This window comes from Pezoporus occidentalis, unplaced genomic scaffold, assembly GCF_034315485.1.
Source record: "Pezoporus occidentalis ecotype Australia unplaced genomic scaffold, CSIRO_AGI_Poc_V1 ctg18, whole genome shotgun sequence".
NCBI classification, from domain to species: Eukaryota; Metazoa; Chordata; class Aves; order Psittaciformes; family Psittacidae; genus Pezoporus; species Pezoporus occidentalis.
In genome coordinates, this window is record NW_026913640.1 from 8,003,006 (window position 1) to 8,026,186 (window position 23,181).

The 23,181-nt window shown below is 41.3% G+C and overlaps 1 protein-coding gene across 1 annotated transcript in view; it reads right to left on the reverse strand.

The window, feature by feature from the left end:
• Positions 1 to 2,749: 2,749 nt before the first annotated feature.
• The window catches only part of FGF9 (fibroblast growth factor 9), a 29,122-nt gene continuing 8,690 nt past the window's right edge, over positions 2,750 to 23,181 (reverse strand). Inside the window, exon 3 of the mRNA XM_062615211.1 lies at positions 2,750 to 5,672. Within this exon, the coding sequence (XP_062471195.1) occupies positions 5,427 to 5,672 (246 nt within the window). The 3' untranslated portion in view covers positions 2,750 to 5,426. The remainder of the gene's footprint in view (positions 5,673 to 23,181) is intronic.

The window sequence follows — 23,181 nt, forward strand, 5'->3', positions numbered from 1 at the left end:
GAATTCTTTTGACTATGTCACAGCTACTTGTGAGTGCTGCACATCAAAATAATTTCCCTTAACCTAAACAAAAAGGTTCTTTTATTTAATTTATTTATTTGCTATGAGGTGAAGCCCCTCTGCATCACTAAGCAACATGGAGCTAAAATTTACTTTATACACAGCTCTCTATGACAGGATATTTGTGAGCGTGTGTTCAACAGACAGATACAGGTTTAATAAAGCTGGCATGACTTGAGGCTCATTTGAAAAGATGTCTCCTATGATAACAACAACATATAATGTATTAAGGCACAAATAATACTGCAACGCTCCATGTGATAGCTACCATCAGATGAGGTCATCCTATGGATTATACCAGCCACTCTGAGCACAACAGCAGCATCTTTCTAACACATGTGATCCTCTGTCCTAACCCAGGCTCACATGGTGACTTTCCTACTTCAGGGCTTAGATCCCAATAACTCTGAAGAATTATACAAAGACAGCTGGACCACAGAAATAATGAATAAAAAATAAAAGTTTTCTAGTATCATCAGGTAGAAGAAAATGCACACAAGCTACAAAACATATATAACCATCCAGGGAAAAAGGAAACAAGACCGGAATTATAAACTCCTTTGCTGGTGGAACTTGATTATTATTCTTGTTTTAAATTTTCTGAACATCAAGATACATTTTCTGCTTTTAAACTTCATGCAACCAAGCCAGCAAGACACCCTGCACAATAGCATTTCTTTGTTTATAATCACTAATTGTTTTTCTTATACTTGATGGATAAATTCAATGAGTCCTACATTTGAGCTACTAATTAGCCATGCTCTGATCACTTCTCAATGACAAACTGCTCAGCAACAAACTCCAGGGCAGGCTGTTCCAGCTTCTTGACATGAAGAAATGAAATTATCCTACTGGTACACGTTCAGAGGCCAAATGTCAAAACCACCTTGTAGTGTTATGGTAAGGTGAAAGGTAACACCAAGGCAGGGCAGAACTGACCTGTGAAAAAGCCATGAAGACTTCAAACAGTTTAAGAACAGATATAAAAGTCTGGAAAACAGAAGTCTTCTGGCTTCTCAGATCAGTAAACAGTATGTCATGTGGAAAAAGATATTGAGGAGGATGTTTTTGGTTATTTCTTCCCCTGAATTCCCTACCTACAAATATGGCTGCCTATACATACACAACTACATCAGCAGGGGTTAAGTTTCCAAGATTTCACTAAAACATTCAAAAATCTTGTATTTCTGTAAAGAAAACTGCAGTTTTAAGGAGCCTGGCCATATCCCTGTCTCCATGTTAGCTAATGTACCTCACAGGGACCTTGTGAGAATTAACTAGCTGGGACAGAAGTTGACACAAAAAGGCATTCAGCATGGTTCACAGCCCATCTATTTCTACTCCTATAATCATGGGTAACAGAGCTGAACCTTATTTCTGCTTCTTTACTTGACACAAGAATATGCAGAGGAGAGCATGAGCTAAGATGAAGCAAGTGACTCTGAAAGCCATGCTGCAGATGCACCTTCTCTTACCTCCCACCATATTGTGTCTTCAAGAAAACATAGAGACTGCCTTAGAAGCAGTGTTTTCAACTCTCTCCTATTTGTATGCTTATTAAACACATCTTTTTCCAGAGGAATAATAGCAATGCTTGACCTTTGATACCAGAAAGTCCCGTCTCCAGCCTGCAAGATGTTACCCAGTCCTTTATGAAAGGTGTCAGGCTTTTAGCTTCCAGTTGGCAGGCAATTAAAGTTCTGCACTAATTGGTAACAATTTAAGACCATTTTCCTCTGATTTTTCATTCTCCACTCTCTGCACTGATCAGCTCTGGTAGGTTTCATCCACCCCACTTAAGTTTGGGAGAGCTGCCTGACACCTTATCAGATGCAGCTCAAAACCAGCCCAAACAATATCATTGCTCTGGATCTGCATCACCTTTTGCCAATGCTGTTTGCCCAGACAGATGTGCTTCAGGTGAAATGCTAATGCAGTTCTTGTCAGAAGAATACCCCCTACTGTTTTCCAGCTTAACAAAAGGCACAGAAAATATTGTTTCGCTTTTCCTGGAACTCTCTCACAACCTTTCTAGAAATAAGAAAAGACATCTTTTTGCAATCCTATTATACATGTGCATGGCTATAAGAAAATGTTCTGAAGGGACATCAATCAAGTAATACCAATTTTCAAAATTCTATAGCAATGTATTTGTACAAATTACAGAATTCTGTATGTATTTACACACCATTACAGAATATCAAGTAAATAACACCAATTGTTCTTTTGTTTTTCCGTCAGATTTCTCTTTAAGTGAATTTCTGTGCTCAAGAAAGGTGCCAGATGGACAGCACTAGAAAATGAAGACTTCTGTTTGCCCACAGCACAGGAGGAGCAGCACTGCAAGCCTCCACGCTTTGCCATGTCAGCTCTCTCCAGCCCTGTTTTAACAGAATCATATAAGGAGCGGGAGGACGTCTGTACCCTTTCATGCTTTGGCAAAGGAGCTAAGCAGCACGCAGGTGATGATGGTTTTGTGCATCCCCCACCAGAAAACAAACAGAAATAACTCATTTTACACAAGTGACTGAGCAGAACCTGTTGTTCTCTACCTGAAACAGGCCGAATATGACCCAGTGAACCTGCAAGGACTGGCAAACTGTCAGCTCCCGGATCATCCAGTCTCGCAATGATGCCTATGTTAAATTACATGTTTCTATATTTACATAAAGTCAGTATTTACACACCATTATGGATTAATTCGAGTAAATCGGTTACAGTTTATTTATATGGACTGTCATAAACTCATAACATTTTTCTTGGGTTTAATCCTTTCTTTAGAAAAATACGAAAAAGAATAATAATTAAAAAACATGTTAACTAGTAGTAATGATTTGCCTATGACTAAAAAACCAAGTCAATTTAAGATTAAGACTCAAAACACGGCCTAGTATTGTGGCCTCAACTCATAGCATTGTTAACCTTTGCAATTAATTTCTTGGTGAATGTCAGATTTACTGAAATATCAGAGTTGTAACCTCCCTTCCTTGTGATAGGATTGTTTAACACTGAGCAATGAGCCCTAGTCTTCCACAGAAGCTTGCTTTCTTCTCCTGCAGTCCAACATGGCTTTGCACCACCCAGACAAATGATTCAGCAGCCAGTTGACCTGCAGCAGCCAAAGCACCTGCAGGTCTCAGCAGCAACAAGGGGTTGAAAACAAACTCATGGGTTGCAATTGAAGGCTGTAAATTCCCAGACAATAACAGTCCCTAGACAAGTATGTCTAACTATATCCTAAAAATCAACCAATGTAATTTGTGTATCTTTGTAATTCATAAACAACTGTAATAAAATTCAAATGCCACATTATATTTAAGATTACTGATATCACTGGTTTGATACATGGCCCTCCTACCTGCTCAAGTACAGAAAGGTCATGTTCATTCAGGACACCAAACCAGAAGTTATTCCAGAACAGAATTCAGTTTCAAATAATATCTATCACATGAACAAGAGTGCCTGAGACCAAAAATTACTTAATTATTAATAAGCTACAAACTTACGTGTAGCTCCTCCAAAGTACACTTGCACTCAGCCTCCACGCCTCTGCAGGCATTCAGGAGTGCTGGGACTAGCCATGCTCCTACACATCCAGCAGCAGAGGTTATGCCTCGACTTAAATGGCACCGGATGAAAATCCTAAGGGATAGAAGAACTAGAAAATGCATTTCTCATATGGACCTTGCATGTTTTATTTTCTCTACTTTATTTTGTTCTTCAGGGTACTAGGGAAAAAATGCCTCTTCCTAGGGATTAATTTCAAACTGGTAACTGCTAACCAACACGTTTGTGTGCTTAACATAAACTGCTACAATCCCTTGAATATTACATACTGTCAGCTCACTTATGGTTCATGAATACTTAAACATACTTTAGGATAAAAAAAATAACAAGTCTAATACTGTCCCCCTCATTGTTATTATTGATAGAGATTTATTAGTTTCATTTTGCAAGTTTTACTTTAGGAAGGGAGCTAATACCAAGTATTATGACAGTTCACACTGAAAGCAATTTTCCATAAAAAATATTACAATGACCCCTATGGAACTTGTATAATTTCATAGTAGATAGCCAAGTGCACAAATAAACATGTTTACAAGAGTGATCCTGTTAACCTGGTTCTTGCCCTCTGAAACCGTTATGTGCTATTTGTGGAATCTTAAAATTAGTACAACTGTTGATATTACTTATGCTGTTTCTGACATTCTGCTTTAGGAAAAAAAAAAAAGCATATTTATCTATTTGTTATTTAGCTTTGGTATACTCTGCAATAGGTTTTAACAAGTAGAATATATTCCAACTCCTGTATTTTCCACAGCTGTGAAATTTACAACGATGTAGGAAGTCACTTCATCAGAGAGGAAATATTACAGACGCGTTAAAAAAAATTGAAGACCCAGTTTTCTCTTTAATCCTCTGGGGGTAAGCTATGAAACAAGCAGTCAGAAGTGTAAGGACTCAGTGTCATGAGTGGTGTGCATAATTGTACAATAATACGGGCACAAAAGAGATTGTCGCCTTTAGTACATGAGGGTCACTAGAATTTATTATTATTATTACCTTTTTATTATTGTTTTTCTTTTTTATCCATGCACCTCTATATTTACTTGCATGAATTTACCACAGGTTCATAGTGGCCTTTGCCATATTAATGCTTACAGAGCCTAAAGCTTCCAAAATGCCTATCTGGCCTGTACATATTTCATTAAAAATAAACTCTATATAATAAATAAATATATAAAATAAATAAAATGTTGCCTTTGGAATTTCTATAAATAAATTTAACTTTTTATTTTTATCTTTTTACTAAGAGGTCTTTGCTTTAAACTCAGTGGGGTGAGACCCAGAGAGCAATTAACTGAAAAGTCTCTTGTTTAAGTAAGACTGCACCCTCCATGCCTTTGTAAATGCAGCGTACACTTGAGCAGGCCACCAGCCAAAAATCCTGATGAATCAAAGAATGGCAGCTATGCTGATATATGACAAAGTACAACTGATCAAAAATTTAAAAGCGTGTCTATTCCCCAGCATGCATCAGGCCTTCTTCCTCCTCCTCCCCTTGTCTCCTCTCTCTCGCGCTCTCACTCCCATTCATCCTCTCCCTTTCTCTCGCACTCACTCTCTCGCGCTCCCTCTCGTACTAAATCAAGCGAGTGGGCATAGGCTCTCCTCCAGGAGGACAAACCTTTAAGTGCAGAACAAAATCAGCATGTTCCATCCAAGCCTCCATCATACATTATGCATGCGACAAAGTTTGGCAACAGTGGAGCTGATGTGATGACACAGCTAATCAATAAGAACCCACCGCATGAAACCTTTATAGTGGTTACTTTTTAAGGGCTCAAGTGAAGGAATTGTCTTTGTCAACTTTGGCTTAAAATATCCTTATATAGTTCCGGTACTTTCTCAGGGTCCACTGGTCTAGGTAAAAAATGTGTAAATTTTTGATGCCGTTTAGTCCTAGTCCCTTCTCTTGGAGTCCCATCTTTATTTAACGCAACGTAGTATCGTCTTCCAGTGTCCACGTGTTTATATAGATTTGATGAATATGTGTTATACCAGTTTTCTTCAAACTGCTCTCTGAATACACACTCCTGGGTTAATTTTTCCTGTGGAAAGAAAAGAATAAGTAATAAAGGAGATAGAGAGCCACCAAAAAAAAAAGTTATTTTTGAAAGAACTACTGTTTTCACAGTACCTCCTTGCCCAATTTACAAAATGAACCATTTCAATACTCCCAGTTTCAGCTAAGTAAAGCAGTATTGCTTGGCATTTCATTAAGCAGTCACAAGGGTGGATAACTATGTGAAGCAAAAATGATTCTTCAAGTATCATTGCCCAAATCAAAACAGCAACAGCAAAACCAAAACCAGATATTTTAATTTCTGATCATTCCCAAGCACCTCGATATTGCTGGACTTCTGTAACTAATTGCTTCAGTTATGAGTGCATACATTTAAACAAACAGACATAAATAAAGAAAATTAGAACTGGTTTGCAGCACTGTAACACAATTTAGGGCCTTCAAATCTCTGTGTCCTTTCATTGCATGAGAACTCAATGCATTTCATTAGTGTAAAAAGATACAATTTGCTACCCTTCATTTGCTCTATTATTTCTATCACAGAACCACAACCCAAGACAGCCTCAAACAGGAGTACAAATCCCATGTGCTGTAATGAAGTTAGGTGAGGAAATTCCTCCAGGCTTGCTTTACTAGGGCTGTCCTTGTGCCCTGTCCTACTGATGGGATCTCCTGAAGACATCAACCATTTGCCACATCACCCTGCCACAGATTCCCACAGCTTTCAGTTCATCCACTTACTCGGTCTGTGTGTACCCTGCTACATCCTTTGGTCTAAATAGATGGTGTTTGCTTAAGAGGAAGCCACCTGATAACTGGATTCAATTTAGGAAGGACTCACATAAGTGACTGAGCAAAAAGACTGGAAAAAAAGGTAGTGAGTTCTAGCATGTGAGAGACAATGGAAAGCTTGGAAAAATTAGCTTGGAAATAGTTTTTTCACTTGGCACAAAAATGGCAATTTATTATATTTTTTCATAACAAGAGTTCTCAGCTGAATAGCAGTCACATTGATCAAATTCAGCTTCCAGCTGAGGACCAATTTCTAATTATTACAAAGCTCTGTGCTTTACAGACATTAAATCCTAAAACAGTCCTTTTAGATAGATACACAGAGAAGGGAAAATGGAGACCAAGGCCCAGATGCAGCAAAGTATTTACAGCACCTAGAGTTGTAAATGTGTGCCTGAACACAACCAAGGAGCCACAGCTCAGGCTCCAGTGTACCCAAGAAGCTACCGTCCATGGCTTAACCCACGAGTTTCTCAAAACCCACTATCACTGAAGAAGTCTGCAGCTTGCCCTGGGGCTGTAGGAGCCTTTGGGGGTACCTCTGCTAATAGGGACTCATCTCAAAACCCTTTCCCTGAGCAACATGCTTCAGCCCTGATGTTTTCATTGCTGCTCTGCATGGCTAGTATGCCGCTCCTGGTGTAGACCTCTGCAGCTTAGCAGGTTTGGGTACCAGCAACCTAGCCAGGTCAAATGAGCCCTATGCACCTTACAGGAGTCATCCAGGAACCATCCTGTTTCAGGAGTGGTACAGGAGTCACCCATCCTGAACTATCCTGGTACAGGAGTCACCCAGGAACTATTCCACCCAAGAATCATCCTGGGGAGAACAACCCCTGCATGAGTGGGGAGAGCAAGCCAGCACCTCTCTGCACCCCTGTGAGCTGGGTACTGGGCTGCAAAAGGTCCTCCTCAGTGCCTCAAGGTGTGCGATTTGGAGAGTTTCTAAATTCAGCCTGCGGCAACTCCAGCAGGCAAGAAAGGCAGCGAGCACACAGCTCCTAACTTCCCGTTTTTGGGGCTTTGGGAACATCATAACCCTTCAGGAAAGAGAAATCCACAACAGGACCAGGTTTCAGACACTAAACACTTGAGTATTCACTGTGGCAGCAGCCATGTCCCTGTGTGGATGAGGGTGGCTGCAGCTTGCACAGTCACAGGAGGAGCCTGTGATGGACAACAGTGGTGGTCCCATCCCTCGCACCCTCTCCTGCAGTTTGACCAGGAGATTTCACTCCCTGTGGGTCCAGCTGAGCAGCACGTGTGGAAACACAAGCATGTGCACAGGCCAGCTGTATATAACCATTGCTTTTAGAGGTGTTTCTGACTATAACATTTTTAATGTGCAAAGTAGCTCAAACACAGCAGCACTCCATACTGGTTATAGGAAAAAGAAGCACAAATCTGTTTACATTAAAACATTATCTATGGACCAGATCCTGTAACCTCCTATTGATAATTGCCTCTATGTCCTTCAACAGTGAGAAACTGCATCAACAATGCGTATTACTGGATCTCAGCAGCAGCTGCAAGTTACACACATTGCGGTAGTCCCCCTGTGCGGCCTCAATGTAAAAATTACTATAAAAACTACTCAGCTGCTATAAAGACTTTCTTTAAGTACAGCTTTCATTACTGCTCTATTTTGCATGAGGTTTAAAATCACTTTGTTTGCTGCAAGGCAGATGCTAAGTCGTATTATATGTTTGGCCAATAGGTCCATGGGGAAAGAGAAACTAATTCAAATTGTTTCTCCTGCTCTCAGAAGGCAACAGGATCACATGACAAGCACTGCAGAAGCACTCCTTGCTAAAAATAGCAACATTTTTGAAAGATATTTCAGTCCTGTCTTGAATTCATTAATTATTCACTTCATCTGCATTTTTTTTAGCATTCATAAATTTCTATCTTTGCAAGAACAGTACTTCCCTATGCCCTGGATGAGACATTTTAAAATAGCTTCTCTCTCTGACAGGTTTGATGGATCATGAATAGTGCTGCGGTACCCTCAACTAGCAGACCTTGAATAAGAGGGTTGGTATCGTACTGTGCTCTGGATGAGTTCAATAGATTACAAGCTTACAAACTCAATCTTTTTTACAAGCTTATCCTGCTTTTACTTTTTATTCTCTCACAACACAGCTACATCTCTTTTGCCTTTCATCAAAATTCTCAAACATTTGTGTACAAACAGTAGGCAAATACTTCAACATGAACTTGACAGAGCAATCAGGACTCAGGTTCAGATGCAGAGGGACACATAATCACACTTTCAGAGAAGCAAAATAATTTCTTTATAAGTCCATCAAACTGTTTCTTTCTAGGATGCCTAGAAATTCTGGTTGTAGTCAGACCACTGACTGGAGTAAATTGGTGTTGGCGACTTGGATCAGGCCCTATAAAGAATGTGGGGACCAAAATCCCATCATACCCTTGTTCCCTTGGTGTGGAGATACTTATAATAATGGCTCATCTAACACCATGACAGACAGAAGCCAGTATCCACTAGGATAGTCATGTATGTAGAATCGTAGAATTATTTAGGTTAGAAGGATCTTTAAGATCATTGAGTCCAACTGTTAATCTAACACTGCCAAGTCCACCAATAAACCATGCAGGTGCTACCACAGCAGTACTTAACACTAGCTTACTCTTGTGTTTTGAGCACACACGCCTTTATTCAAGCCAGAAATGAGCATAATACAGGTGTGAGACTGGTCCACCCTGCCAACAAGCACCTTCTTGCCTCACCAGTTTAGAATGGGAAAGTGTTGCTGAAAGCCAGCTCTCTCTGTATGGGAAGATAGTGTTTCCTGATCACAAATGACTTGCAGTTTCCCTCCTGGCTATGACTTTCAGGAAGTCCCTGTATGCACAGTCGAAAAGCAAGATTTAGCCCTAGAATACAGCGATTTTTGGATACTTCTATTCCAGCAACTGACTTCTCTATAATTTTTCCAGTGCCAATATTTACTTGCACCACTCTTAACATCACTAGACAATCTTTGTCGAAGGCTGACACAAATACCAAACATATCCAACTGGAACATCTATGGAAAGTAACCTACATTCCTGTGAAAGGGGAGGCTGCCTGCCTTGATCAAATCATTTAATTCTAAGGCCAAATAAGGAGGTGACCTCAAAATTATATAAATAAGATGTTGCACCACACACCACATGTTTTCTGTGAGGAATGCTCATACAGTACTGCACTACAAAGTAATAGATTCTCATTTTTATATTTCCACACTTTGTCTATCTGGGTTTTTTAACCTGTTGTTTACCTTGGAATTTTCAAATAATTAAATTGTGCAAAGATGCACATGTCACAGGTATGAAAACCTAAGGCAGATTTAATTCACAAGTCTGCTGCTGCCTGGTCAGTGTTAGCAAGCCCAGAATCTCTTTCCCTCCCTAAATTGTCCACCATCTAACCAGGGAGAAAAATAGTTATGTTATCCTATTTCCAGGTGGATTGATTAAAAGTGAGATTGTAAATTAATAAAGTACATAGTTACAGCCATCACAATGAAAATTTTGCCAGCTTGTTTAAAAATAAATATCCCTGTGACGAAACTAACTGAAAGTGAGTGGAAATACACACGTGCACTCCTCAGAGAACAGTTTCGTGACACTAAAGAATGGTAAGACCTTTATGCTGTTTAGTGACTGAAAGCGCAGTACAGGGTCCTATATCAATATTCCTTTTTTCTTTCTTTCTTTTAAATAACCTTACAAGGCTGTAACTTATTTTGTAACCTGAGAAAAGGAAACCTCTTCAGACCATCATTCCTAAAATCACAACAAACACTTTTCATGTCGAGCAAATGATTCTGTTCTATGCCATCGATTCAATAGAGACACAAGGAAACGCCTAATCCTGAAGTCCAAACAACTATTAACAAGAAGTGTATTCGATCTAGTCAGCACTTCCTACATACCTGCTGCACATTCTCACTGTGTTAATCCACCCTGTCTTAATAAAATCATGTCTAAATATGTAGTCTTCTAAATAAGTTAATGAAAATCCCTCATTATATCTGCATGATGTTAATAAAAACTGCATATGCAGTGAAGAGAAACAACAACAAAAAAAAAACTATTCTCTTCCAAAGCGGTTTTCTGGTCTTCTTTGTGTTCTGCCAAGAAACGCACACATTTTACATGAAGTTTGCCCTTCCCATGCTGTAATGTAAACAGCCTCTAGAACATACGGTGTTCAGCTAATAATTAACACTCATCCAGAGTTATCATAATAAAGGTGTAGTTTAGCATTTGCTGTGGTGTTGTCACATCTCCCATGCTAAGCCTGTTAGTCTCTGGGTGGGTGGACAACTTCCAGCCACAGTGAGAAGCCAAATGCTGGTGTCTGAGCAGCATCACCTTCCTTTCCAAGCTAGAGAGCAGTGCGAGACAAACTGAGGACATTGCCCGACTTGGTGGATGTCACAGAGTTTTCTTTGAACAGTTTCTCCAAGCAGTGCTCTTTTAGAAAACTTTGGTCAATAATTTGACAGAACATGAGAAAAAAAAGTCTGTCAAAAGGACTAGCTGATTGCTTTTTTTTGTGTTTGTGTCAGTGCTTCTCCACAAACACTTTGGAAAGACAGTGGGAAACCCTGCACATCCGGAAGACCAAGACAATAGCCACATACCCATTCACACGCATTTCATATTCTGTGGCTCCTTTCATAAAATGAGGGAAATTAGGCAAGATGTCCTGGCAAAACAACAGTTGGGTAATTGCATTCTCTCTACCTGAGGTCACTTCGTACTTTCACAGAGTTGGAGTATTCATATTAGTTTCTCCTTCTAAATTTATAGTTACTTTGTATAAAGTTTTTATTATACATAGATCCCCAATTAGGAAAAAAAAACCAAAAAGTGTGACTGTTCTGCTGCCATGGAGGAGTTATGAGATTAACATCTTCCACACAAAAAGCTTGCAAAGTCCCTAAGACCCAGCAAAACCTGGTTCCCTTAGGACTGTTATCATAAAAAGCCACAGTAGCTACACAGATACATGGCTTACACATCCTGATGAAGGCAACAGAAAAGCAGAGCTTCCTGAACAAAGCAAGAGGACTCCAACATCAAGAATAAAATCCCAAGAAACCATCAGTGCATCAGGGATTTAATTCTCCCCTTTGTCCCATTGCTCCTTTATTGACTCCATTGCTATCCACTCCATCATGGACCTCCTCTGGGGGGACCAGACTGGAATCCAGCACTACGCTATCACAGGGTTTTTTACAAAGCTCTTCTGACATGAGGTGCAGGAGGATGAGATGCCAATCAGATCTCTATCCATTTTTGCCACTGCCAAATCTACAGCTCTTAGTCTTACTGATATCCACTCCTTTGAGATTTCGAGTTTGCAGCATTTGTCAATCTTTAAGCATGCCCTTCCTGGACATGAAACCATTATAGGTAGAGCAACCCACTGTGCCTGAGCTCTCATCTGCCAGCACAGACTGCCTACCAGCAGCCATGCTTAGGTCTGCAAAGGCTTGACTCAGATCTGCCCAGCGAAGTGCATTAGATGAAAACGTGTTTTCACCTAACACCTAAGGTCTGCTTGGGCTGCTGTTGGGAGTCATGACAAAACTCCAGGGACAGGCTTCAGGTCACGTAAGCTGTCACAACACCATTTTTTTGGAAGCTGAAGAGCTTCCTTCCCTCTCTGTACCACAATGAAGCAGAACTGGGACAAATTCAACTCTTAAATGATAAACAAGCAGGTGTGCTCCCCTCCCTCCTGCGCCAGCAGGTCTGGGCCCACACTGTGCCATTTACTAGTCACACTTCTAACCTCTATTTTATTTTTTGTTTCCTAGCACAATCATGAACTGCAGTCATCAATGTTATCTAAGCATCTAATTCATAACGCTTGGCTGAACCCTTCCAAGAATCAGAAAGCAAGGTGGTATGCAATCTGATACGAGGGCTAGAGCCAATTTTTAAAGAAGACAGGAGAAAAGTTCCTATCAGCTTAAATGGAACTTGGATCAGGCTTGCAATGATAAAAAGGCAACAAATATTTTAAGACATTAAAAGAACCATTTCAGGCATGCTCAGATTTACTGAAAGCTGTAATTTGACCTACCTCAACTCCCCACTCCACAAATTCTCTTCTATCGAAAGACAACATGCGTGTCAAACCAGCTCTGTTATCCTCCAGCTACACACACACTCTCTTTAGCCTGAAATACTAGTTAAGCTTCTAAGTGAATAGAGATTTTTAAATAAAATATGCTCTCCTTAAATAGAACTAATGTGGAGTATAGAGTCAGTGTTTTGTCAGTATTTTTTACTTTGTTTTGTGGTTCTCTTAGCACAGAATGCTGGGTCAAAGGAAAGATAGCACTCCTTCAGCAGAAAGTGCTGCCTTTTGCACAAGTCTGCAGCTAAACTCACACGCTGAAAGACACTACAAAGTGGGTGATAAAAAGTACTTTATCTGTATGAGTCTCTGCAGTCAGTGAGTACACCCCAAACTGTATTTATCCATCATCAGAGGAGCACCTTATCCCTTAGCTATGAAGTACCATCACAAAAAGAGCATAATGCTCAGGGTCCTTCATAAAACACTTTGCCATGGGGACTAAACTATAATACATATGTGGTGATAAAAATGTACACTATGAAAGTACTTCATGTTTTATTCTTTCAGAAAGATGATTTGGTCAAGGACTGATGAATAAAAGCCTGACTCTATATTTTATTATTCATTTTATGTAAAGTTACCTGCTAGATACTAGCTCAGAGGACAGGGACATTAGTGACCACATTGTCACTCTGGATGGGGGCTGTCAAACAAACAAAACATCATGGGCTATCACATTTTGGGAAGACCCATTCCTCCTCACTGAAATGCCAAGCATGCACTGAAGTCTTGGAAACCAATAAGTTTGTCAGAGATTTGAAAATCTACAGTGTTTTGGTGGACAGTACAGCAAAGGGTTGGTACTCTAAGATCTTTACCTGGCCAGACTCAATTCTATACTCAGTTTAAGTTGTTTAAAAATTAGGCCTTTTAACCTCCCACCTTTTTGGACACAAAGGAAAGCCAACATTTCAAAGAGCTACTGCTGAAGAAAACATGTCACATTTGCTCTTTTAGAGAGCAGTGCTCCTCCATTGGCAAACATTTCTCATAAGTGGTCTCTCCAGAGATGACTCTGGATTTCCCCTATTCCTTTACCAAGAGGCAATCCCACCAATAAAGTCATGCATCTAGATACACAAATCTTTAGTGTTTAAGTTTATGAGTAAGACAAAAATGATTTCTCTAAAATTTCTTGGAAAAAACACCTAACTTTGGTATTGCTGTGTATTGACTTGTTTTCAGTGACACATCTAACCCAGCATTTGGAAAGTGCTGGACAAAGCTCCTCTGTGAGCCCCCTACTCCTCACACACACACATCAGGGGACCTGTCTTTCAGTGGGTCAAAGTTTAGCCATGCAGTTAATTCAGTTAATTTCAGCTTTGGTGACAGAAGTTGTCAATCCGTCTGAAAAAAAAAAAAAAATAATAACAACTTCAACAGAACTGGTGACTGAAGAGCTCAAGGACCAGGCATTTGGTCTACCATGCATCAGTCGCACACAAACCTTTCAAAGAGCTCTAATTTTTGAAGTACAAGGAAAAAAATAAAATTATGATTTTTTTAAAACTTTATATTTATGTATTCCAAAATGACTCAAAGGATTTTCATTAAATCTTGCCCAGTAAGTTTCCTGTTCTGAGTCCAGATTATACACTAGATGCTGTCCTAACAAAGGTATCAGCAGGCCAAAACCCCTCTTGCTATACAAAAGAAATAAACACTTACATGTTAAAAGACTGTCATTACACTGCAGACTCTCACAGGCAGGAACCTTGTCTGGATTTAGGTTTTTAAAATTATGAATTGAGCAAAGCTCTTATCTGGATCAGGGTCTGCTGACACAATCATAAAATTAATTGGTGATTTTACAGGACCAGGTCCAATCCTGATTCCATTGAAGTCAATGGCATTTCAACAATAATAGAAACAAGTCAAAATTTCTCCTGAGTCACTGTAGCCTCCATAATTGTGTAACATTTGAAGAGTAAAGTTTAGCAGATTAAAGAATGCACATCCTGGGCCAGACCCCAAAAGCATGCAGCATTCACACCAGAAGCCAAGTTCTTCTTTAGCAGCAGTCATGGAATATGAATATAAAATCTGATCTTCAAATCAAAAGTAACAGCAGAGGTCTGTCTTATAAAAAGAAAGAAAAAGAAATCAAAGGACTTGGGGGGGGGGGGGGGGGGGGGGGGGGGGGGGGGAATGGATGGATTTGCACTGTAACAAGCTTTATTTCTTGAGCTTTTTGAATGCAACACAAATGAACTGCATTACTGCACATCACCAAATCAGCCTGAGCACATTCAAACTGCAAAGCAAATCTCAACCTAGACAAAATCCCTAATGAAGTCCCTGCAGGGCAGACTTTTTTCTACTCTGCCTTTGAAAATGATGAATGGTAAAGTGGGGAAGAGTGCCATGTTCACGTCCCACTGGCTCCTGAGTCAGAAACAGAGCACATCAGATCTTTATCTGATGCAGCGAATAATCCCCAAGCATATCTCAGTATGTCACTGCTGATGATGCCCTTTTAGCATGTCACTTCAACATAGTATTCTCAGATCAACTGAAGACACTGAACCTTTTCACACCTCCATATCATTATCACGGCTAGCTCCAGAAACATTCAGGGCTGCAACGACTGGGGAGCTACACAACTGCAAAGAAATTAATCTGAAGACATTCAAACTGAACACGCCCTGCACTTGCTTGCTGGGTAGGATTTGGGTTTGTGATGCAGTTATGCCATTTAACAACTACCCGCTGCGAACAGTGCAGTGCTCAACGCCTCTCCCACCCCACACTGCAGCTGATTCCCCACACTGAGCATTGGTGCTTGCCCACAAAGGCAACAAGCCAGTTCAGGAAGCTAAACCAGCAGAGAAGCAACCCTGCAAAAAAGCAACTCCAAGCTTTCTTCTGTGGCTTTGCTTCTCTAAATTAGCCTTCTGACAGGTCAGACGAGTACTGCTGTTGCAGCAAGCAGACGCACACAGCAGAGGCAGGGAACCAGGACTGCCCTTTCTGGAATGGGGTTTCTGCAAAGTGTCAGATCACCTTGATGCCTCCTCAAGGAGCACCTCCAATCCCCTGGTTTTGTAAGAACACAAAATCCTTTAACTAGGGGAAAGCAATTATTACATGAAATTACGGTTTGAGGAGGAACTCGCTTTACCAAAGCTTAGCTTTATACACACATACACATGCACACACACATATATATATAATTTAGGTAGGAGATATTCTTACACTTTCCTGTCCCAGGAACGCAGTGAGAATCCAAGTTCAGCACAGAATTGCACACCAAGATCAAGAGATCACTGAGAGTTTTCTCTCCTAAAATGATCCTCAGACTTAGTAAGTATCTGGAATGAAGTCTTCTGAGGAAAATCAAAGATCTGAGGAAAAGTGTGGCCTCTATCCCACAAAAAACTATCAGCAGGTGTCTCTGTTTGGTGACAGGTGTTCTAATCTGTGAAATTCTGGTTTTAAAAACAGACTGAGATTTAAAAAGACCACAATAGCTGCATTTTCTCACAGAGCTTTTTCCCATATTACCTGCGTTAAATGTGTGGATTCACCCATCAATTCTTCCTTCACCAGTACCCACATCTCAGAAGACCTTTATTTTCTGCAAAGTCCTTCATACCTTGCTGAGTGGGTTGCAGTTTATGCTTTCATCCTCAGCCTGAGAGGAACCATTTACAGTACTCAGCTTTCAGCAAAGCTGCTATCCAAATTTAGAGAGAGACTATCTGCAGAGGTGAAGCAGATGGGGCTCTAGACAAATTTTCCCAAGTAACTGAAGTTTCAGGGCTTTTGTTGGACCTACACCTTCCACACAATAGGCTTCCACAATTATGAAGTTGTCTCCTACCGTACAGTGCAGGGAAAAAGCATTTATGCTTCATCTCCCACCTCCCTGCAAAAATTCCTCAGGCCAGCTCAAAATCGCACTTCCTCATGACCTGACAGTTCCTCATAATCCAACCTAAGCTTTCTTCTGACCCATTCAAACCAATTCATTCTTGTCCTCTATTTCAAAGACTTTTTCTTTCCTTGGTATTAAACTTCAACGCATTGACAGAGACCAAGAGCATACCCTCTCTTTTCATTCTGCATGCTAAATAAGCCAAGACTTTTAGACTTCATCATTTGATTGTCTTTTCACCCTTCTGATCATTCCATTAAGCCCTTTCTGCACCTGTTTCAGTTTCAATTCATCTTCTTTAACACAAGTGACCAACTGTACTTTGCATTTAGACTGGATCCTACCAGAGTCATAGGCAGCGGCACCAATTGAGCTCTTCCTGAGCCCCATGCGTGAACATTTTGGGTACTTCAGATCAGCAAGTCTTTTCTGTGACACTGCCTTCTGTCTGCCTTCCCAATTTTGCAAAAATTTCAGTAACACTACTACTACTTTTTTTATGGCAAGATGTTTAATGTCCCTAATAAAAGCAGGGAATAAAACCAGTCCAAGGACCAATCCATAAAAACTCCAGTAATAGCTCCACTCTCCACTAAGCTCCACTCAGTCTAATACTTTTCAACACACCTCATTGCTGCCTTCTCTCAATTTTTTCACCATCTATCACAAAAGTGTTCTACTGACACCCATTTTACCCACTGTAGCGAATGCTCTCTTCTATGGGTCATACCTAACACAGCCTTGCAGATTAGCACAGCCGTATTTCCTGTTTCTAGAAAAAGAAGTTCGTACCCAAAATAAAATGCTAGGCTTGCCTGAAACTATTTATCCAGCTTCAATAAACTCATCTCGCACATACTTCCAGGTCCTCCTCTACTCTTGCTCTTACGCCCCAGGCACAATCCGCATCAGGCTGATAACCCTCCAGCTTCTTAGGTTGTGCCCCAGCCAATCACAAACCACACAGCTATGGGACGACAAACACTCAAGGCTGGCAAACACCTGCATTGCCTTGGAGGGAAGTAAGCCCTCCCTCTCCCAGGCTTGCTCCCACCTCTGCATTGCATCTTGCAGTGACCTAGGAGGGGACCACAGTGGCCAAAGACAGCCTTTCTGTTTGGCCAAGTTATTTTCCAGTTCCCCAGTTCAGTTCACCAAGTAGCAACAGAAATGTTTGTGACAGCAGAAGGGAGGAGATTTATGGGTGGAGGGAAAATAGCCTCTTAACAGTGATGTTGGCTGCCCATGCTCCCTTTGTTCATCACAAGACAGGGAATCCCCCAGCCCCACCTTACCACCAAGGAGTCTATCAGAAATACCAGCTAGCCCAGTTGGCAGCCACGTTCTGACCATATTGCATTTACACTCCTACCTGAATGCACCATGTTTGTAAAGACTCCTGTTCCCTTTCCGATTACATACCTTAAAAAGTTTTTGCCTTATATTTTAGTGTATATTTTAGGGCCCCAGTCAGCTTTATTGTCGTAATTTCCATTTTAACCCAGTACTTTTACACCTCTAAGATGTGCTTTTCTACAACCTGCCCGTCTCCCATTCCTCACAGACCCTCTTCCAAGTACCCACAGCCTGTTAGTCTCCAGATGCTTGCCAGCAGTTTCACCCTTGCTGGGATACCATTTTCACAGGATTTCTGCATCTCTGACAAGGTTTCACATTTCCTTCACATTCAGAACCATAAGCACCTTTTTGAACTGGGCCTCTTCAGACCTCAAAGTCTGCCCTTTAGAATTAGCTACAGGCCTCCTTCTTGCAACTCGACTGCTTAAAGCAGATTTACTCAGGAAGACACAAATCACTGTTTCTGCTAAAAGACACCACTGGGTTTTTGATCACAGGAGGGTCAGGTTCTCCTGAGCAACACTGCTCATGTGGAAAGTCTGACCACTCTTGGAAGCCCAGACCCCCAGGAACTGCCCTCTGCCCCTTCACCATTTGTACCATTTACCAAAAGGCACTTTATTATTTTACAAACAAGTAGAAGGATGTTAAACCTGCTGCTGTAACAATTACTCCTCTTGGGATCTGACCATTCTCAGCCTAGAAGTCTGCGCTTTCACACAGGAAAATTGCACTTAATTCTCCCTTTGGAGGGAGTTGTGTGCTGCAACTGTCGTGCTTCATCTCACCCATAGGTACATGTGTGTACACTGACAGATATTCCAGATTATTAAAAAACCCCAATCAATCTGAGGCATATTCAGTTGCTTTAGGTCAGAGGTGTTTAACAGAGAAGTGTGAGTAACACTGCAGGGTAATTTATTTATCTATCCTATTCTTAGGTATCTGTAGCAACTGTATACTTGACCCAAATGCTGTTCCCAGCATGCACCTTCAACCTGTTTTTTTCTTCACGTTGTTTCTGTGCACCTTGACCTACCATTTGAAGGGCTGAACAATTTCCTTCCCTTATTTGCACAGGAACATAAAAGATATTTTTAGAATGCAGCTAAACAAATCCTTACCTACACCAACCAATTTTCAGTAAACTATGAAAAATTGTCCCTTTTTTTGTCAAAAGAATTTCTGTTTGGCTGTCTTTGTAGCCGTGTAGTCCTTCCAGGACTGTGGAGACCCAAACAAAAGTACAAAGCACTGCAGGTGCAGCCCTGCTGGGACAATAAAGCAGCATATCATCACCTCCCTGCACTCTTACTGGGAAAACATGTTTCTTCAAGGACAGTACTCTTTCTGTCTAGTCCACGCTCTCCCCTGTAGTTTTAGGAGCAAAAGGTGGATTTAGTGTCCCAAAAACATTTGGACAAACAAGTTTTCCACTGATTTTTTGAAGGACAGCAATTTATTACCCTATTATAAGCAGTCCTAAATTTCACTTTGCTGCACACACCCTGTAAGTCTGAAACCCAGAGGTGAGGAGCGTCCTTCCTTGACTCCAGATCTGGGCTCTTTGGCTCTTTCCCAGCTGCTCTATGGAAACATGAAGCCTCTCCCTCTTCAGTCCTCTCCCCTCTCCTTCCAAGCACTGCTAGCCCTCTCCCCCTTCCCCAACAACTCCACCATATGCACTCCTGCCTTCCTCATCCCTCTCTGCACAGCTCCCCTTGTAGCTGCTCCAGATCTTCCAACTCCCAATTTCCTTCTGAGCATCTAGCTTGAGCTGCCTTTTGCCACCTGCCAAGGACCCAAGGAGCAATGGAGACACCAGCATCACTGCCTGCTGTTAATATTCCCAAGGGCAGCAGTACAGGGCAGCATGAGGGTGGGACAGCACATGAAAGTCCTAGGACTTCTAAGACCTCCCTCACTCCATGGCATGGCACCAAGAAGCATAGTTAAGACATATTTGCTAACTTTTGCCAGAGATGTCGGCAAGAATCATTTGGCACCCTAGAAGGAAAAGGGTCTTTGTGTCTTGTCTTGACACCCTTCGGCTCCTATCTGTAGTTCCCTCTTCTCCAGTGACAAGCACAGTAGCTGTTGTGAAACATGATGCATCACGGCTGCAGACTGCAAGGGTAAGGCAAGGTAAACGGAGAGCAGGAACAGAGCAAGACAAGAGGGAAAGGTGTCACTAACCAGCCTCCAAGACATCCCTACGTAGCTACCACTGGCTTCGCTGCAGTACCATATACATGTACCTTCAGCTTTCCCTGGCTAAATCTGTGGGATGAGGAGGAACCTGACAACAGCCACCCTATGTTATACATCACTGCCTGAGAGCAGCAGGAGTGTCACTGTACTCTTTTAACCAGAAAATGCAGTAGGAACTGCTATAACAGTGACAAGTTGGGAAGAGGCTGTCAAGCATCTAATCTAGGAGGAAAGCAGCACTTTGAGAAGGCCAATGGGAACACGTCTGGATGAAGATATGCTGAAACTGTCTTTACTGTTGCCTTTCATGAAAATTGGCAGCAATCACCCGTCCTGGCTGCTCTGCTTCACCATATGTCCCATCTACAGTGGTACCACAAATATGCTGGGAAAAATCTTCCTGTGCCAAATGTTTCAACCACGAATATAGAAGTCTTTTAGGATGCTGGTTTGATTCACACCTAACATATTTTTCATACAGCAATTTGAATATAAATATGATAGTGTCGTAGACACAGGGCATTCATTCTGACAGCATCAAGTGCTGCAATACAGAATGCTTGCAGAAACACACCTGTTTAGATCCAAAATGCTATTGTAGAGCAGGACCAGGTATTTCTTAGGCTGCTAAGAAAACAGTTTCCCACCTTAGACAACATGTTTAGAGCCTCTTAAGTGTACCTGCTCCATGACAAAGCTGGTGCTATTGACAGCCCTGAGTGAAGAAACCAAGACACAGGGACCCAACTCCTGGTACAGGCAGCACAAGGACAGATTGCTGGGGCTACAGAACAGTTCAACTCGAGTGACTGCTCCACTTAATTCAGGTGAAAAACTTAAACCTCATCTTATCACTTATCAGTCTCAAAACTAATTTCAGTTAAACTGATCTCTCTCTCCAGAAAGGTAACTCTGTGTTGGATTGTGCTTGCTTCTGGTTCAAACCACAACATGTATTCCCATCACAGGACTTTATTTTCAATTAATTGCATTTTCTTGACCGAAATCAAATACAAAACACTGTTACTTAAAAATGTCCAGCCAATTCTCATGAAAATCTGCTCTGAGGCCTGCTTATCTCAGTGTTTCTATGAGAGCTGACAGTTGCTGAAATATAGGCACTAGGATTCCTAGTGTTGACAGGGCTTTAAAGCATCATCACACTGAGTAGCCATTAGAGGTTATATTTCATTTGAAGTAATGTAATTCAATTACCATCACTCTTTAGTATGTCCCATCTCTGGAGGCTGACAATAATCCATATCATCCATCAGATTTTAACCTGAACTTTGCATTCTGGCCCTGTAGATTGCCAGTTCTCCATTATGAATGGCTTTATATTTCTAGTGTCATTTCTTAGGGAAAAAAGGTTATCCAATTATATTACACATCCATCTGCCTGCCTGTCTGTTCTTCCCTAGCTTTTCAACCAGTTTCAATCAGGAGGCAAAGGTCTTTAAGAAAATTAAGTTCCTATCAGTTTTGCAACTAATCAGAGGCAGAGTAAAGAAGGGACATTTGCAGGTCCCACTTGGGAGTGGTGAGATATGCAATCCCTGCAAACTGAGAATCTAGTGTGCAGGGACAGCTAACACTGTCTATTTCTCATACAAGAAACACAAAAGCCTGAGAAATTTGTGTTCTGCAGGGACTGAAAGTCAGGGAGACCCACATCTTGGACTGTGAGACACAAAATCCTAGGAAAGCAGGCTCCCTTAGAACTGCTGTTCATGAAACAACTAGTTTGTTAATACAGTAAGCTTAGTAATTTACAAATGATTTCTTGTGCATATTTCCTGGCAAAGAATGCTTTGAGTAATTCACTCTGACAGTCAACCATATTGCAAACACAAAATATAAACTGCACAGAAAAGTGATGTAACATTTGCTTTTCCAAATCTATGCATTTGAGTTCTATCAATACCCACATTTTCTTTTTCTGAATATCTGAAGTGCAGAGTAACTGATTTACTATGTTTATCTGTTTAGATTATTACTCTTATTGATGATTATCAACATTACTGATTCATATTACTGTTGCTGTTCTGCCTTCTTGCCGCCTGAGCTATAAAAGTACTTGTGACTTCACTAGTTCTCTATCCCATTCATCAGCTGCACAAGGACTGTGACTTACGACAACTTACTCACTCTTCACAGGCAACTTGTTCACATTTGTCATTGCATTCATTTGCTTTCTCTCTTCCTCTCCATCTTTCCAACCTTTTCCTCCTCCATATTGCCATTTAGTAAAGGCTTTTCATTGGCCTTTCCCACTCACTGGTTCTCACCATCTCTGCATCTCCCCTTCTCCCCTGTCCACACATTCTCCATCCCAGCCTTGACCTTCATTCTACCACCTATTCTTCTGCCTCCCACATACACTGTCATGATCTGTACCTCCTGGCTTACTCCCCTAGCTGGTTCTTCACTCAGAAGACAGTCCCCTTCTCCTCTCTATCTTCCCTTTCTCACACAAAATGTTACTAGGAAGGGATCAGTGAACCTGGACACCCCTATAAAAACACTTCTGCTGCCCTTCCTGATCTTGCTTCATGTTCCACCACAGATCATGTATACAGAAGCTGAACTTCCCTCTTTCTCTGTTTTCACCTCTCCAGTTATCTCATTTCCTCTCACTCTCACTGCTGCCCCACTCAGTTTCCTCCCCACCCTTTTCCCAGTTACAATTACTCCCCTCTGACACAGGTACCTTCAGCCACACATGCTTAGCCTTTTTGCAAAATTTCCACAATCAGTTGACTATTGCCACCTTCTCCTCCATGTTTCTACTGAACCCCAGTGGATACACAGCCTCCCTTCACTCTAGGCACTTGCTTACTTTTCAAACTTGCCATCCTCTTCCTCAAATACAACTCCTTCTCAAGTCCTTGTCAACTTTGGAGGCTGATATATTGCTAGTAGAAGAGGCAGCCTGCCCATTACTATTTGGGGAGTTGCCTGTTTTGTTTCAGCAGATTTCAGATTCTCCCTGCACATGATGACCTCATGATGATACTCAAGGTGTGAACCCCAGTGTAATACATCAGATGTCTCAACTATTGCCAGGTAAGGGTCACACACACACACCCTTCTGCCACAAGGCCATGTTGCTAAGAACAGTCAGAC